The following is a 14,975-nucleotide window of genomic DNA, read 5'->3' on the forward strand; positions in this document are numbered from 1 at the left end:
TTCACTTAAAAAAACACAACTCCTTAAAATGTGAAAATTTACGAAAATTTTAAATTACACATGTGGCTGACATTATATTTTTATTGGATGGGGTTGCTACGGACTGCTCATTCAGGAACCATGAGAGTAGATGAGGGCCCAGAAGAAAATCAGGGATCCCAGAAAGGGTGGATCTGTACTGTAAGCAACGTATATTTACCCAGGCCCTCTGTCCTGATGTTCCAATTTTATAATTTTTACTAGATTTCTCCATTCCCCTCATTGGACCTGTGTATATTTCTTTTTTTTTCCCCCTTTTGGCCACGCCACACAGCATGTGGGATTAGTTCCCTGACCGGGGATCGAACTTGTGCCCCCTGCAGTGGAAGTGCAGAGTCCTAACCGCTGGACCGCCAGGGAATTCCCTGGACCTGTGTATATTTCATAGTCTATTTTAGCCATTCTCCCATTTAAAGTTGTTTCTAATTTTTCAATATTATACGCAATGCTACAGTGAATATACTCTTATCAAAATAACTTAGAGCTATGCTGTCCAATACAGTAACCACATGCGGATATTTTAATTCAAATTAGTTAAAATTAAATAAAATTAAAAACCTAGCTCCTCAGGCATACAAGCCACATTTCAAGTGCTCAGTAGCTCTATGTGAGTAGAAACTACTCTGTTAGCACAGAACCTTCTCATCACTGCAGAAAATTCTACTGGACCGTGCCAGCTGAGAGATTGAAGAACATGGATTCTGCCGCTTTCTGGCTTGTGCGGTCTTGAATGAGTCAGCCTTTCTTTCCCTCAGTCAATTCGCCTATAAAATGGAAATGCTTTTAGTACCTACATCAAGTGGTCATGTCAACAATTAAGTGAGTTAACTGGTGTAAATCTTTAGAAGTGATGTCTGGCACATAATCACTTGTATTGAACTGTTAACAGTTACTAGTATGATCGTTTGTAAACTCTCTTGAGACTTGAGTCTACTGTCAGACGTTGATTGTCTTTCTTCACCTAAGAGAAGCTCTGAGCCTGGTGGTAGCCCCTTCCTTTGGCATCCTTCACTTTGTTCAGCTCCACGTTGAGACATTTTTCTAATAAAGTTGTAAACTGTTTCCTTCAAATGCGTATCAAGGTGAATTAGACATTAAGTCCTCCTTTCCTCCCTTGATTTTCTCTACCCGTCTCTGTCTCTGAGTCTCTCCTATCTGAATTGGCCCAGTCCTCATGTCACTTTGCTCATTGCCCCCCAACCCACAGGCTTCAATCTCTCTGTACTTTCTGCAGGGAAGCCCACCCTGAACTTCCCCCTCCCGTTTATCTGTACCCCCCACCCCCCAACTATGTTATTTTTTTCCCACTCTTCTCTTCTGGAAAATTGTCATTGTTTAACTGTTTTTCTTAATAAATTTATTTATTTTAGGCTGCATTGGGTCTTCGTTGCTGGGTGTGGGCTTTCTCTATTTGTGGTGAGCGGGGACTACTCTTTGTTGCGGTGCGCAGTCTTCTCATCGCGGTGCCAGTAGTTGCAGCACACGGGCTCAGTAGTTGTGGCACGCAGGCTCGGTAGTTGTGGCACGCAGGCTCTAGAGCGCAGGCTCCGTACTTGTGGCTCACGGGCTTAGTTGCTCCGAGGTATGTGGGATCTTCCCAGACCAGGGCTCGAACCCATGTCCCCTGCATCGGTAGGTGGATTCTTAACCACTGTGCCACCAGGGAAGTCCCGCTTAACTGTTTTATATCAACATCCTGAAAGCTACCAAGGCAGGAACAGTTTGGACTAATATATCATTTCTCTTTCCCTGACTTCCAGAATAGAGACCCATATATTTGGTTATCTAGGTGGATATTTGCTGAATGAATGCAAGTGTGAACTGTTTCAGGAGAAAGGAGCTATACACAGCTAAGGGTTGAGTGTGTGAACAAATGACTTTATTGCCCAGATGAACATTCAAAACATTATAGTAAGTGCCACAGGAGTCCTTTCAGAGTGCATTGCATTTGTACACTTATTTTAATCTTTATATTACAGGCATTTTATTAAGTTCTGGAAAAAAATCTCTTTGGGATCAGTTACATTATTCTTAAAATCTTTACAAATTGAAGTATGCCTCTTCGATTTAGATAGACTTTCTTTGAGTCCTGCACGTCTTTCAAGTTTATTATTTATTCTTTAGTATTTTGTTTCTCCCTCGAGATTATTTTTATTATTTTTCCTAATTAGACGTTGCTAGTGTACAGATTTCAATTGACTTTTTATTGCAGAAAAATATATATGAGATTTACCATGTTAACCATTTTCAAGTGTAGAGTTCGGTGGCATTAAGTAAATGCACACATAATTGACTTTTTTAATAGTTGTCTTAGTCACTTTCCTGACAACTCCTAAATGGGTCTTATGTATTTTCTCTTTTTTTCCCAAAGAGATGCATAACATGCAAATGAAAGTAAGTTTGTCTCCATTCTAATAGAAATATCTTGTTTTGATGGAGGTGGGAGGGTAGACTTCCAGGACCATGTTTAATCATTGTTTAGGATAGCATGCATTCTTGTTCATGAATTGGACAGGTGTGGATTTTCATTTTTTAAATCTAGGAAGTGATATTTTTCCTTATAGTTTCATCCAGCCAGTTGGATCTATAACTCTCAGAGTGTCTCCTTTGAAACCCCAAGTCTACTGAATCAAACTACACCCTGAAACTTCTCCTTGTTATCACCTACATTATTTACCTTCAGTTTTGCACATTTCCAAGGGCAACAGAGTTCTAAGAATGGGAAAGACTTTGTTTCCAAATGGCATTTGATCCTGAAATCCTGACATCCCTTTCCTACCCCTTACTTTCCCGGAAAACTTTTACTTAATCCTTAAGCATCCATTTGAAGTGCTACCACCTTAGTAAAACTTCTCCTGCAAGGCATCTACCTCAGGTTAAACGTGCCCACTACCTCCTAAGCTTCCCCTTCCTCATTTGCAGCACTGTCATAATGTGGGAAAACTAATTATGCAAAACTCTGTATTCCAAACAAAGTGGTCTCTAGAAAGTACGTACAGACCTCCAATGCATGACTCATTCTGGGTTCTACATTAATATTTTAGCAATACATAAAGGAATGACTTGGGATTTGTCACTTAAAAACAAACTGGGTATAAGATTTGTTGAGCCACAGTCTCAGATTTCCTTCATAGGAGACCATGATCCTCAGAAAATCAAATATATCTCACCTGAAACATTGTAAGGGCTTCCCTGGTGGCTCAGTGGTTAAGAATCCGCCTGCCAATGCAGGGGACATGGGTTCGAGCCCTGGTCCGGGAAGATCCCACATGCCACGGAGCAACTAAGCCCGTGAGCCACAACTACTGAGCCTGAGCTCTAGAGCCTGTGAGCCACAACTACTGAGCCTGTGTGCCACAACTACCGAAGCCCATACACCTAGAGCCCATGATCCGCAACAAGAGAAGCCACCGCGATGAGAAGCCCACGCGCCGCAACGAGGACCCAACACAGCCAAATATAAATTTAATTAATGAATTAAAAAATTGAAACATTGTAGATCAACTCTACTTCAATTTAAGAAAAAAAAGAAAATCAAATATATTCTTCCTTGAAAACTTTTGGGTTCTAAGGTCTTATGCTGGGTTGCTAACTATGCATTAGGATAAAGTTGGCTTTGATAACTTGGATTTCATGAGAGTCCAAAGCAAGACTCAAAGACCTGAACTAATGAATAGAAGCTGGAGCTGGAATTTACACCTGGTCCGTGTGTCTCCCAACAGGACTTCTGGTCTGTGTCCAAACAGCACTTCCTGGTGACTGCGTCTCAGGCCAGGCAGCATAGACAAGTCTATTGGTGGTGTTATCTGTGCACTGTAATAGTGAAAGGTAGGTACACTTTTTCTTTTTCTTTCCTTTCCTCTTCTGTGTGTGTGTGTGTGTGTGTGTGTGTGTGTGTGTGTGTGTGTGTGTGTGTGGCCAAATATGGTTAGGTACTACTTTCGAATATGCTTTGTGACTAATCCATTTTTTGTGTGTTTATATCATTTCTCCTTTGTTCATACTGATTATGAGTGAAATCCATAAGAGATAAAGGACCTAGTGTATGTTTACTCGGGGGAGTTCAGAGAAAGGATTGACTAAGATTCTAGGTACTCCTCCATGCCGCTGTGAGTGTAGAAGAATGCCAAGGGATGGAGTGGGTCATGGTGGGATTCAGCTGGTGCTAGATGAGCCCTTGTTGGTTAAGTTTGCAGTGGTCCCTTGTCAGCCTCCATGATCCATCCAGTTTCTGCAGGGGCCAGACTGGTTACTAAATAGGCCCATGATGGAGACCACTAGCCCTGCATCCTCTGCAACTCTGAGGGTGGCACTGTTCCTAGCCACTACCCCCAAGAGTTGCTCTCTTGGCCAGAGAGGACAGTTTCGGGGCCTTCCACACAGTTTTTTCTGCTACAATAGCTCTTACTCTACAAGTCCAGGAACCAATGTGAGGGCTCTTGCAACCACTAAGTATGACCATTTGGATATTACATTTGGAAACCAGGGAAGTGACCACTGTAGCCTGAATGCACTCGCTGAGAGACTGGGGTCAGGACCCAATATATTGCTTGACCCCATATATTCTTACTCCCTTAGCCAAAAAGGATCCCTGTGGCTGCTTTAAGTCCCCATCCGTCTGCATTAACTTGGACTCTGTATCCAATAGCCTGGAGATACCTGAGTATTGCTCTTTGTAACCCAGTGCATGGCTCCCCAAGTAAATTAAATGGCCAGAGGTCTCTTTGGGAAGGATTTGGAGAATCACTGCTGTGTACGTTTGCTGTGGATCTGGCTTCTCTTTTACGGAATGGGTGTTTTGGATCTGAGAACTGGCTCAGATGGGGAAACTGGGAAGGAGATTGTGAATTTCCACTGGGTCAGCTGACTTCAGTCTTCTGCAATCCAGATTATATATATATATATGTATGTATGTATTTGATAACATATATTATGCCTTTGTTGACCACCCATCTATCTAGTCCCATGTCCTATCAGCCATCTCCATGGATCCCTGCAAGTCAGGTGCCCCTGTCATTCTGACCCTACTTCCCTCTACAGCAATCATGCCCACATTGCTTCTAATGGGTAAGAGCTGCCACCCAGGCTCTGTCACTCCAGGATCCCATTACTAGAGAGCCCAGTTCTGTAACAGCGTCCCCTATTGTCGGCCCTGGTCTACAGATCCCACTAGGTGTCACCGAGTTTCTCAGCAAAGCTGGTGGTGCCCCCACCCCTCATGGCCTTGGTAAGCAGAGTGTCCTCTGGGTCTTCTTATGGAATATATTCCACTAGGAGCATCCATTCTAACAGGTTCACTTCCCTGAGCTTGTTGACCTCTTCCTTCATCTACCGTGGAAGTCATATTATCTTGACTTTGCTTAATGTGTCTCACTTCTCTTGCCAAGTACCATCCATATGGTGTATCAGAAGCAGTCCACTCAGGGCCCTTGACCAAGTGTTAGACCTATATTATGGGAGGGTGAGCCCCTATCTACAAAGCCTTCCTTATCCCCACTCCCACACCTTGCTCTAGCCCATTGGGATCCACTTTGAGGCTTATTTAAAGTTGCTGCTAGTATATATTAGCACGGTCCTGCAAGGCCATTCCATTCCTCCCTTAGCAAGCCTACAACACTTCCCCAGGTAGGCCATACTGAGGCCTAATTCTACTTTATTTTGAAAATTTATTTATTTATTTAGGCTGTGCCGCATGGTATGTAGGGTCTTAGTTCCCCAACCAGGGATTGAACCCCCTCCCCCTGCATTGGAAGCTTGGGAGTCTTAACTACTGGGCCACCAGGGAAGTCCCTGAGGCCTAGTTTTAGTGATCGGTCTAGTGGCCAGAGGGGGCTATTGGGGCACATCCTGGAAAATGCATTGTCTTGTAGGGGACCTGCCTCATTTGAAGCTTCTGCAGTCTTCAGATTGGGGGGTGGGGGTGGGAGTTTGCCACTTCTACAGGCCCCAGAGGTTCAGAGGGGTCTGAAGTTCTACCACGGTTTGGTTCTCATCTTTAGTCTCATCCCTAGTCTTGGACTCCCACCTCTCCCTTATCAGAGCCCAGAGTACGGTGCTGGGGATTAACCATGGCTGAGGAGTTGACCATCTCTCAAGATCAGCTCATTTTAAGTGAACCTGAGAACGAACGGTCTGCTGCCTGACTGCAGGCAATGGTTACAACAGGCTCCTAGGCAGGCCCACTGGCTTTGCTGTATATTGATGACAGATTGACTAGAGGCAGTCATTTTCCCTCTTTCAAGCATCAGTGGCCACCTAATTTCAGTTTAAAAAATTACTATTTCCCCCATGTCCTCAATCACCAGACAGATTGAATAAGCCAATGCCTCCCCGTCTACCTCTCTCCCACCCAGCTCCCTCAAGGTGAAGGTCATCACACAGCTGTCGGCATCCCAGCTACCACTCGACACCCTATCCTTAGACTCAGCTTCTTAGGACCATTCCTGGTACTGACTCTCTAAGCTGGACCACCGAGAAGCAGGGCTGGAGCCAGAATTCAGATGCACAGAATACATCAAGGGGGTGTTAAAGGGAATGAAGGGAGGGAGAGGGCAGCGAAGAGTTAGGCATGGATGTAGTCTCAGTGGGAGATGAGCTTCCTTCTGATTCCACTGGCTCTGGAATGTAAACTGCATCGCAGGACTGGTCACTAATTGAGGCAAGGTCCTTCTGAACCCCTGTGCCGGTGAGCCATTGGTGTAGACTGAAAGGGGGGAGGGTAGGTGGGCTTAACTTCCCCAGAAGGCAGCTCCCCATCAGCCAAGAACAGTTGTCAGAAGGGGGCAGCTGTGGGTCATTAGCGACTTACATATATAACAGCTGGGAGGGGAATTCGTGAGTCAGCCAGCAAAGGGGATCTAGGTGGGGCATTAACAGAGCCCACCACAGGCTCCCTCGGCAGCTGGAGGTCCTTGAAAAATCTAATTTATTCCTCTTTGACACCTTTTGCTCTTTGATCATCTGATCACCCGGATTGGGAGGTGACGCACTTGGTGTCAGTTTACCTCTCGCCTAAAGACAGGTTTGGTCAAGGCAACTGGCTAAGTAATTTGTGTAGGTCCCACAGCTTGTAAGAACAGAGGCAGAGTGAAATCTTCTCCCAACAGCATTCACTTTGGATTAAGCTCTGGTCTGGAGGAAAACGAATTTCTGGGGCAAAAGCCAAAGACCTAGCTGTTTGAAAGCAGGGACTTCCTAGTGTCCTTTGTTAACTACTCTGTTTATGTCATGAGTTTGCACTAAAGTGGCACCAAAATTCTTTAGAGGAAAAGGGCCTCTATGTTTGCTTTCAAGGCATGCAGGAAGCACCAGAGGGCTGTGTAACAACCCCTCCCCTCCAAAAAATTCTGTTCTGGAGAGAATGCCAAGGAATTTTTTTTTTTTTTTCTTAATCTCTTCTCCTACTCTACTGTATTAAGACGTTGACTGCAGGGGCAGTTCGTCAATAGGATATGAAATGGAAACTGGTATTAGATGCCAAACTTCTCATGTGACTTCCAAAGGAAGCATTTTGAAATAACCACAAAGCTCAGGTGACTACTAGGCATTTGACTCTTTCATTCCTTCTTATTCTGTATTTAATCACCTGAAAGTCATTTGGAAAAGGCAAGCAAATGACTGGATCCATTCCTATGGCTATTCTGTCCTCCAAGTCTCTTATTGGTGTTGCCAGGACCGTGCAGGTGAAATTTCATAACCATTCTTCATCAGGAAGTAAATTGTGGTGTTAATCCCAAAAGTGGGTCCTGAATTTTGGAGGTTTGGAATTCCCCTTTTCCTTTTTTGTTTTCTCAGACAACTTCGGTGTTCTGCTCCAAACGCACAACTGCTATTTTATCACTTCAGTGATTTCTTTCCATAATAGTGAAATTAGCACTACTTTAAAAGACACAGGGGGAGCAATACGATTCTGATGGCGGCTTCATGTTAGAAGAGACACAGGCAGGATTTCTATAAGCAGAAGTAGGAGTGGGGTGTTTGTAGGAAAAAGGAGGTTATGGCTGGGACACAAAAGAGGAGAGGGAACTGTAGGCCTTCAATGCCAGGTAAAGGAGTTGAGACTTTTCCGTGGGCCAAGAAAGTAGCTAAAGGCTCTTAGGAGGGGACCAACATCTCACGTGTGTCTTTGAAAGATCCTGGCCACAGTAAGTTGAAAGAGAGTGGAGTGACTGGAAGGAGACTGTGGGAAGGCGAGGGGCGAGATTAGGAAGGTTGCCCCGGGAGGGTGGGGATTACAGCCCGTGGGTAGGTCGGGTGGTTATGACCTGGTGTAAGGGGTTAGGTCAGGAAAGGAGAGAGAAGAGAGACAGAGGGAGGACTCAGGTTAGTGCGAGAGAGGGCCACGTCCCTAATCAAAGCAGGGAACCCCACAGAGAGGAGCAGGGTCGTGGTGGAGGGGAGATGCCACGATCAATCAATTCGTTCTCTGCTCGACCTCGCGGTGGAGACATCAAATAAGCGGCTGGAAGTATGGATCTGGCCCTCCCGAGCAAGAGCTGGTCTAGCTTCCCTCCAAGAACGGGCAACGCTCAGATCTGAGATGAGATCGTGACGGGATAGGAGGGAATCTGCCTTTTCTAGAGCTGGGTTTAAAATTCTCCGCTTCCAGTAACAGTTGGCAAAGTCTGATGGCGCGCTGCAGCACCGCTGGGTCTGGCGTTCTTCAATGCCGGGTCTCTAGGCCGAGGGGCGTCTCCCGGAGCCGTGTCCATTTGGGGGGACCAGGTGTCCCGCGTGGGCCGTGCACCCGCGCGGGCCGGACTGAGCGCACACGCCGTGGAGCTGTCTCGGCCCTCCCGTCGCGGCCGCCGAAGGCCGCACGGTCGGCTCCAGCCGGCCACTGGGGAAAGACCTCACCCGCCCGCGCCGTACGGCTCGGCTCCACCAATCAGCGCGCTCCTTCCGCGGCCGACCGGCGCTCCAGTGACGCGCGGGCCAGCCTGCGCCCGCGGCGCTTTGGCGATGGCCCCTCCCGCGCTAGCCCGGCCAGTTAGCTGCGCGCTGCGCCTCTTTTGCGACGGCCCCTGGGCGGCGGCGCGTGCGGGCGCGGCCTTGGCGCGCCCCCTGGCGGCCCGGAGGGGCGCTGCGGGCGCGGCGCTGACCCGGAGGCGGCGGCGGCGGTGCCCGGATGGAGGCACGTCATTGTCCCCCGCCGGGCGGCTGGGCTGTGTGCGGCGGCGGCGGCGGCGGCGGCGGCGGCCGAGGGGGATGGAGCGAGCGCCGAGCCGGGTTAGGTAAGCTCCCGCCTCTTTCCTGCCCGCCGCTGGCCGGCGTGGGGCCCGCGGAGCGCCCCGCTCGCCTCGGCCACAGCTGGCCTGGCCGCCCCTCTGCCGGCGCGGCCCGCCGGGGGCTGGCGCGGCCCCTCGCCCGCCGCCCCCTCAGCAACGGCGGGCCGCCCGGGACCCCGCCGCGCCGGTGGCAGTGCCGCCACCGCCGGCCGGGGCAGGCCGCTGGGGAGGGGGCGGCGGCCGCGGCGGCCGGGCTCCCGGGCTCCCAGAGCGCAGGGCTGCGCGGGGAGGCCGGACCCCCCTGGTTGCCATGGACACTGCTCTCCCACCCCCACCCGGCCCAGCCCGCCCCTCTCGGCCCGGGGGCAGGGCCCGGCTGGCTGCTCCGGGGCGGCCAGGCCCGCATGGGTCTGCCCGGGGTGGGCGTGTGCCGGCGGCCGACCGCTGAGCCGCCCGGAGTCCCCGGGCCACCAGCCGCCCCCCGCGTGGCTGCCACCTCCCGCCCCCGAGCGCCCCTCGGAGCCCCGGGCTCGCCTCCCCGCCCCCACTGCGCCCCCCAAAAAGGCAAACTTTCCCACCCGCGCGTCCCGCCGGCCCTCCCGCCGCGCCGGTCCGTCCTCGCGGGGCCGTCCACCTGGCTAGTCCACCGGGTGTCCGAGTTCCCCACGCCTGCCGCCGGGCGGAGCGAGCACCCTCGGGAGGAGAGGAGGGGCCGGCCGGCCCGGCGTCGCGTCCCCCAAAGCGCGTGTGTCCTGGTCCCGTTCTTTATCTTCGGGACAGGAAGACCCAACTTACCTGGGGCGGGGGGGGTGCAGGGGGAGAGGGCGGTCAGTTTCAGACGTTGGAGATGAAAATTTGATGGGACAGAAGTTTTACCATCTAGGACTTTAACCTCGCTATAATGAATGCAATTGGGATTACTTTTGTGGAATAGCTCTTTTATATTACGGGAGGCCTTAGGGCTTACTTGTTTATGGGAAAACATGTTGGTTATTTAAAGTAAATACACTCAAATAACAGTAAAACTGGTTGAAAAACTAGTTAGCCCTAAAACAGCAGTATTTTAGGTTCTCGTACGTTTTAGTGGAGTCTCAAATTTTAACCTGTACATTTGAAACATAATTCTCCACTTCTGACTGTATTATTCATTCAAAGTGCATCGGTGTTGTGAATAATCGGTTTCACTTATTCGTATTTAGGGGCAGTTTCACTTTCTTTTCTGTATCATTGAATTAAGTCTACAGAGTTCTTTTTGTAAAAGTTTAAAGCGAAGTGATTTGTTTCCTTACAAATAAGTAAAATCCAGGTTGTCTTTTTAAAGCTTGTGAGTTTTCAAATGGAAATGCAGCAAGAATGTGGATTACATTGTTTATTAAGAAGCACAGGTATAAAAGTTTCTTTTTGCATGTATTGATATTTTTACCACAATGTATGTGGAGTGCCATAATGTTCAAATAGCCATATGCTTATTCTTTTTAAAATGAAAAAGAATAATGTATTCTAGCATTTGGTCACCACAATGGAGAAATACCATATAAGAGACAGCATTTTAAGACTTTAAAGTAAAACTTTGTACTTAAGGCAGGTACTCTTAATGGAAACAATTGAGAAGTCACTTTGTCTCATTCCTCCACACACATCCAGCCTTGATTTTTGTACTCAGTTTTTTAAAACATGCTTTTGTAACTTTTTGTTTGTCTATCATCAGGAGGTGTTGAGAGAAATTGAAACTTCTCATTGAAGTAGTTGCTTAAAAGTCCTGAGATCTATTTCAGTGATGTTTAGAAGCTTTACTGAGAGTAAAGAACATGTAACATCTGAATCCTGAGCCCTACGCAACATTGTTTGGCTTCCAGAAAGGTTTTCTCCATAGCAGATGGAGTTTAGTTTAATACCTGATGGTTTCAGGGTAAGAAGTCATTGGCTGAATATACATCTGAAGGGGAATGGATGTTTTTGGTTTTCCCAAATTATAATGCTATATGGTTATCAATGACTGCGTTGTATGTTTTCCTTTTTTTTTTTTTTCTTAATTTAAGAGTTGACCCCCACCCCGCGACCCCCCCAAAGGCAACTGGAGCAAGTAAAATGGTTTTATTTGGTCATTTGTTAATGATTGTCCTGAAGGGATGTTTGTCCCAGAAAATCAAGGTTTTTGCTATTTAACATTACTGTAAATAAGGCTGGCTTCATCTTCACTGTTTTGGCTTTCTTCTTCCTTTTCCTCCTCCTCTACTTCTTTTTCCCATGTTGTCTTACTCTTGCCTCCACACTGTTTTGTAATTTCTTTTGACTGTCAGATGAGGAAAGTATAAACTTTATTTGGATAATATGGCTCAGGCTTTCTTCCTGAATAAAGGTCCTGTGTTTTACCTAGATTGACTTAAAATTTCACTTCAGTTTTTCTTTTTGTTAAGATCTAATTAACATCTTCTTCTCTATTTCTACATAAGATTCCAAAAATATTTAAGTTTGTACTTTTTGGGGGAGTGATAATCTTAATTTAAATCTTTAATTTAAAATCACAACAAAATTGAGGCTTTTAAAAAAACCTTATTGTGAGTAGACAGTGCATCATAACATTTGTTGAAGTGTCATGTACATGGGTAATTATTTTACTGTGTTGAATATTTTTTAAAACAAGTTTTAAAGGCTATTCCTACTTCAGAGTTTTTAAGGATTAAACGAGATACTTTATATAAAACAGTCAGCGAAAATTGGTGCTAGGAGCAAATACTGGTTACGTCCTGTCTTCACAACTCATTCATTTGTTCAACACGTGTGTGGAGAGCTTTCCTTATGCAGGTCAGGGCATGTTAACGAGAACATGATGGAGAGCCGCAGGCAGGATGGCTGTGGAGTCCGTGTCCAAGCACTACGGTGGAAATCAGCCCAAGGGTGCCCAGGGCGCCGCCAGAGCTTCCAGGAGGGGTTTTCAGACTGTGTTGGGGGAGGGCACTATCAAGGCAAGTGTCCCAGAGGAAATGAATTCTAAACGGAGAAGGGGGGTGGGTGTTCACTGGCTGGAGGTGGAAGGGTGGAGGAGGTTTGGGGAAAGAACAGCATGTGCAGAGCCGGGAGAGAGAAGGCGGGACAGGACCGCAGAGAGGCTCCTAGGACGGGAAGCGTCCAGAGCCCAGGTGTCAGGGTGCCGGGCCGGAGGCAGTCGGGGCAAGCCTGGAAGGTCATGTGCAGAGCAGTGGTCCGCTAGATTTGGTCGCCGCTGGGCAATATGGGAAACATTCCTAAAGTGCTGTGTTGTGGAGCTTGGTAGAGCCCGAAGGGACCCCAGCCGGGAGTGTTGGGCTTGGGACCTTTTCCCAGTAGTGACTAGTTCGGGTAATAGTTGCTCCGTTTCGTAGACCCAGTGGATTCTGTCCAGTCTCTCGTAGGTCATTATGAAAATTAAGTGAGTTAGTGTGTGTTCAGTGAGTAACACAATGCCTAGCACATAGAAAGTGCTCAGTTAGTGGTGGCCCTAAGATTTTAATAGGGTTCAGAGAGAAAATTATAATTAAGTACTTTTATAACATGTATCTGTGTTCCAGTTTGATGTCAGTAATGCCTTATGGACTTCATTTTAAAAAATCATATATGTGAAATAAATGAGCCTCTTCAAAATGTGTTTCAAAAGTGAGACTTCCTATATTTTTTAAAAAAGTAATATATTTCAAACAATGTCATTTTGGACTTTAAGCTTCAAATTAAAGCTCGGTGTTCTTTTCATGTAGTTGAGAGTTTTCCTGGAGGAATTATATATGAATTGAAAATTGAGCCACATGTGTCAGTGCGTTTCACATTCTCGGTTTAAGCAAGGGAGAGAAAAAATATAGGTACTTGGTGAATGTATAGAGTTGGAAATTGAGGTACCTGATTATAAAATGAAATATCAGATTTTCAGAGGGCATGGAATAGAATGACAAGATCTAATCAAATACTTCATTGAAGATTTTATAATTAAAAATTGTTGGCATGTTCAGATTAGCACAACAGTGAATAGCCCAAGGAAATTATTACAAAGTTAAAAAATAGTGTTGCTTTTGTGTTGGGGTGATTTGTTGGAAAATTAACCTAGCCGTTTTTAATTGTTTTCAAAGATCTAATGGTAGAATAAGTAGATTACTTTTCTTACCTTATGAAACAAATGTATGCTTTTCTCATCTTTTACAGAGGTGAACAATGACCATAGTTGACAAAGCTTCTGAATCTTCAGACCCATCAACCGGTCAGAACCAGCCTGGCAGTTCTGAGGCAGTCTTACCTGAAGACATGGATGCAGGTTCTGCCAGCTTGGGTGCTGTGTCTCCGTTAAATGATGTTTCAAATCACACGCTTTCTTTAGGACCAGTACCTGGTGCTGTAGTTTATTCAAGTGCATCTGTACCTGAAAAATCAAAACCATCACCACAAAAGGATCAAGGTAGTACTTTCTAAAATACTCACTACAAGAAACTCCTGTATAAATGCTGTCATTGGGTGGGTAGTTTCAGAGAGGGTCTTATTTTTGCAAGATACACTGCCACCTGAATGGCCAGCAGAGTTACATTATTTGACAGGCTTCATTTTCCTCTGCTGCTTGTTCATGATTAACATATGTATCATAACAAAGTAAGATTATTTTTAGTTACTATGAATTTATTTGTAGTTGAATTCCTAATTTTTTGAAGGATAAACATTGTCTTGGTGAGAACTGAGATGGCAAGCATTTTATTAACTTGTCAATTAACTATAGTGCCCTAAGTAAATGTCTGTCTACCTTCTAAAAATTTAAAGATTTTTTTTTTTTTTTTTTTTTTTTTCGGTACGCGGGCCTCTCACTGCTGTGGCCTCTCCCGTTGCGGAGCACAGGCTCCGGATGCGCAGGCTCAGCGGCCACGGCTCACGGGCCCAGCCGCTCCGTGGCATGTGGGACCCTCCCGGACCGGGGCACGAACCCGTGTCCCCTACATCGGCAGGCGGATTCTCAACCACTGCGCCACCAGGGAAGCCCTAAGATGTTTTTAAAAATGGCTGCCTTTTGACAAATGAGCTCCACCGAACTTTGTTTTGGTTTTTTATTTGTTTAGTTTTTGCCAGTTAAAATCGTCTGTAGAAGTAAAGCTCTTTGAAAGCGAGCAGATCATGTACATGTTACATTATGTATAAAGCCAGGTTAATGTGGTTATATTTGTTAAAACCCATCCTGATAAGTAAGACATTGACACTTTAGTTGGTACTCCTGAGACTCGGATTTGGAAGCTTTGAAACCTTAAGAGATTAGTTCCTACTCAGAACATTGTTTGGTTTAGAATAATTTGGCTCTCACGTTGTTTTGAGTCTTCCTAGTATGTGTGATATTGTGATGTGGAGGTGGGTGGTATGATTTGCTGAAGGTGTTTTGGGTGAGGGGACATTTACATCACAAATCAAAACAACGTAACTGAATGTTATACAGAGAGGTTTAAAGACCTTTATAAGCAGGGCATTCCCACAGGACATCCTCTCACAGACTCCAGCCTCCTGTCACCTTGCTGGGGCTCCTCTCTCTTCCTCAAGATTTAGTTTGTATCACGCCACCTGGCCCTTTTGGGGGCCCTTGTCACGCTCTTTGAACATCCATTTCTCCTTTCCTGATTTTGCTCTCCGTTCTTCCCGAAGCTGGAGCCTGCCTTTTTGCATATGCTTATTAAACGCTCACTATTGCTGTTAAAATAGAGAGCCGTCTGTTGG

The 14,975-nt window shown here is 46.3% G+C and overlaps 1 protein-coding gene across 2 annotated transcripts in view; it reads left to right on the top strand.

Moving 5' to 3' along the window:
• The first annotated feature begins 9,137 nt into the window (after nt 1-9,137).
• USP42 (ubiquitin specific peptidase 42) overlaps nt 9,138-14,975 on the top strand; it is a 42,752-nt gene continuing 36,914 nt past the window's right edge. Inside the window, exons 1-2 of one of the 2 annotated variants that reach the window (XM_067012373.1) lie at nt 9,138-9,272; nt 13,437-13,686. In XM_067012373.1, the coding sequence (XP_066868474.1) occupies nt 13,446-13,686 (241 nt within the window). In that variant the 5' untranslated portion in view covers nt 9,138-9,272; nt 13,437-13,445. The remainder of the gene's footprint in view (nt 9,273-13,436; nt 13,687-14,975) is intronic. The other variant, XM_067012374.1, reaches the window with a different exon arrangement.

The sequence above is a fragment of the Kogia breviceps genome, chromosome 14 (assembly GCF_026419965.1).
Source record: "Kogia breviceps isolate mKogBre1 chromosome 14, mKogBre1 haplotype 1, whole genome shotgun sequence".
NCBI lineage: Eukaryota > Metazoa > Chordata > Mammalia > Artiodactyla > Physeteridae > Kogia > Kogia breviceps.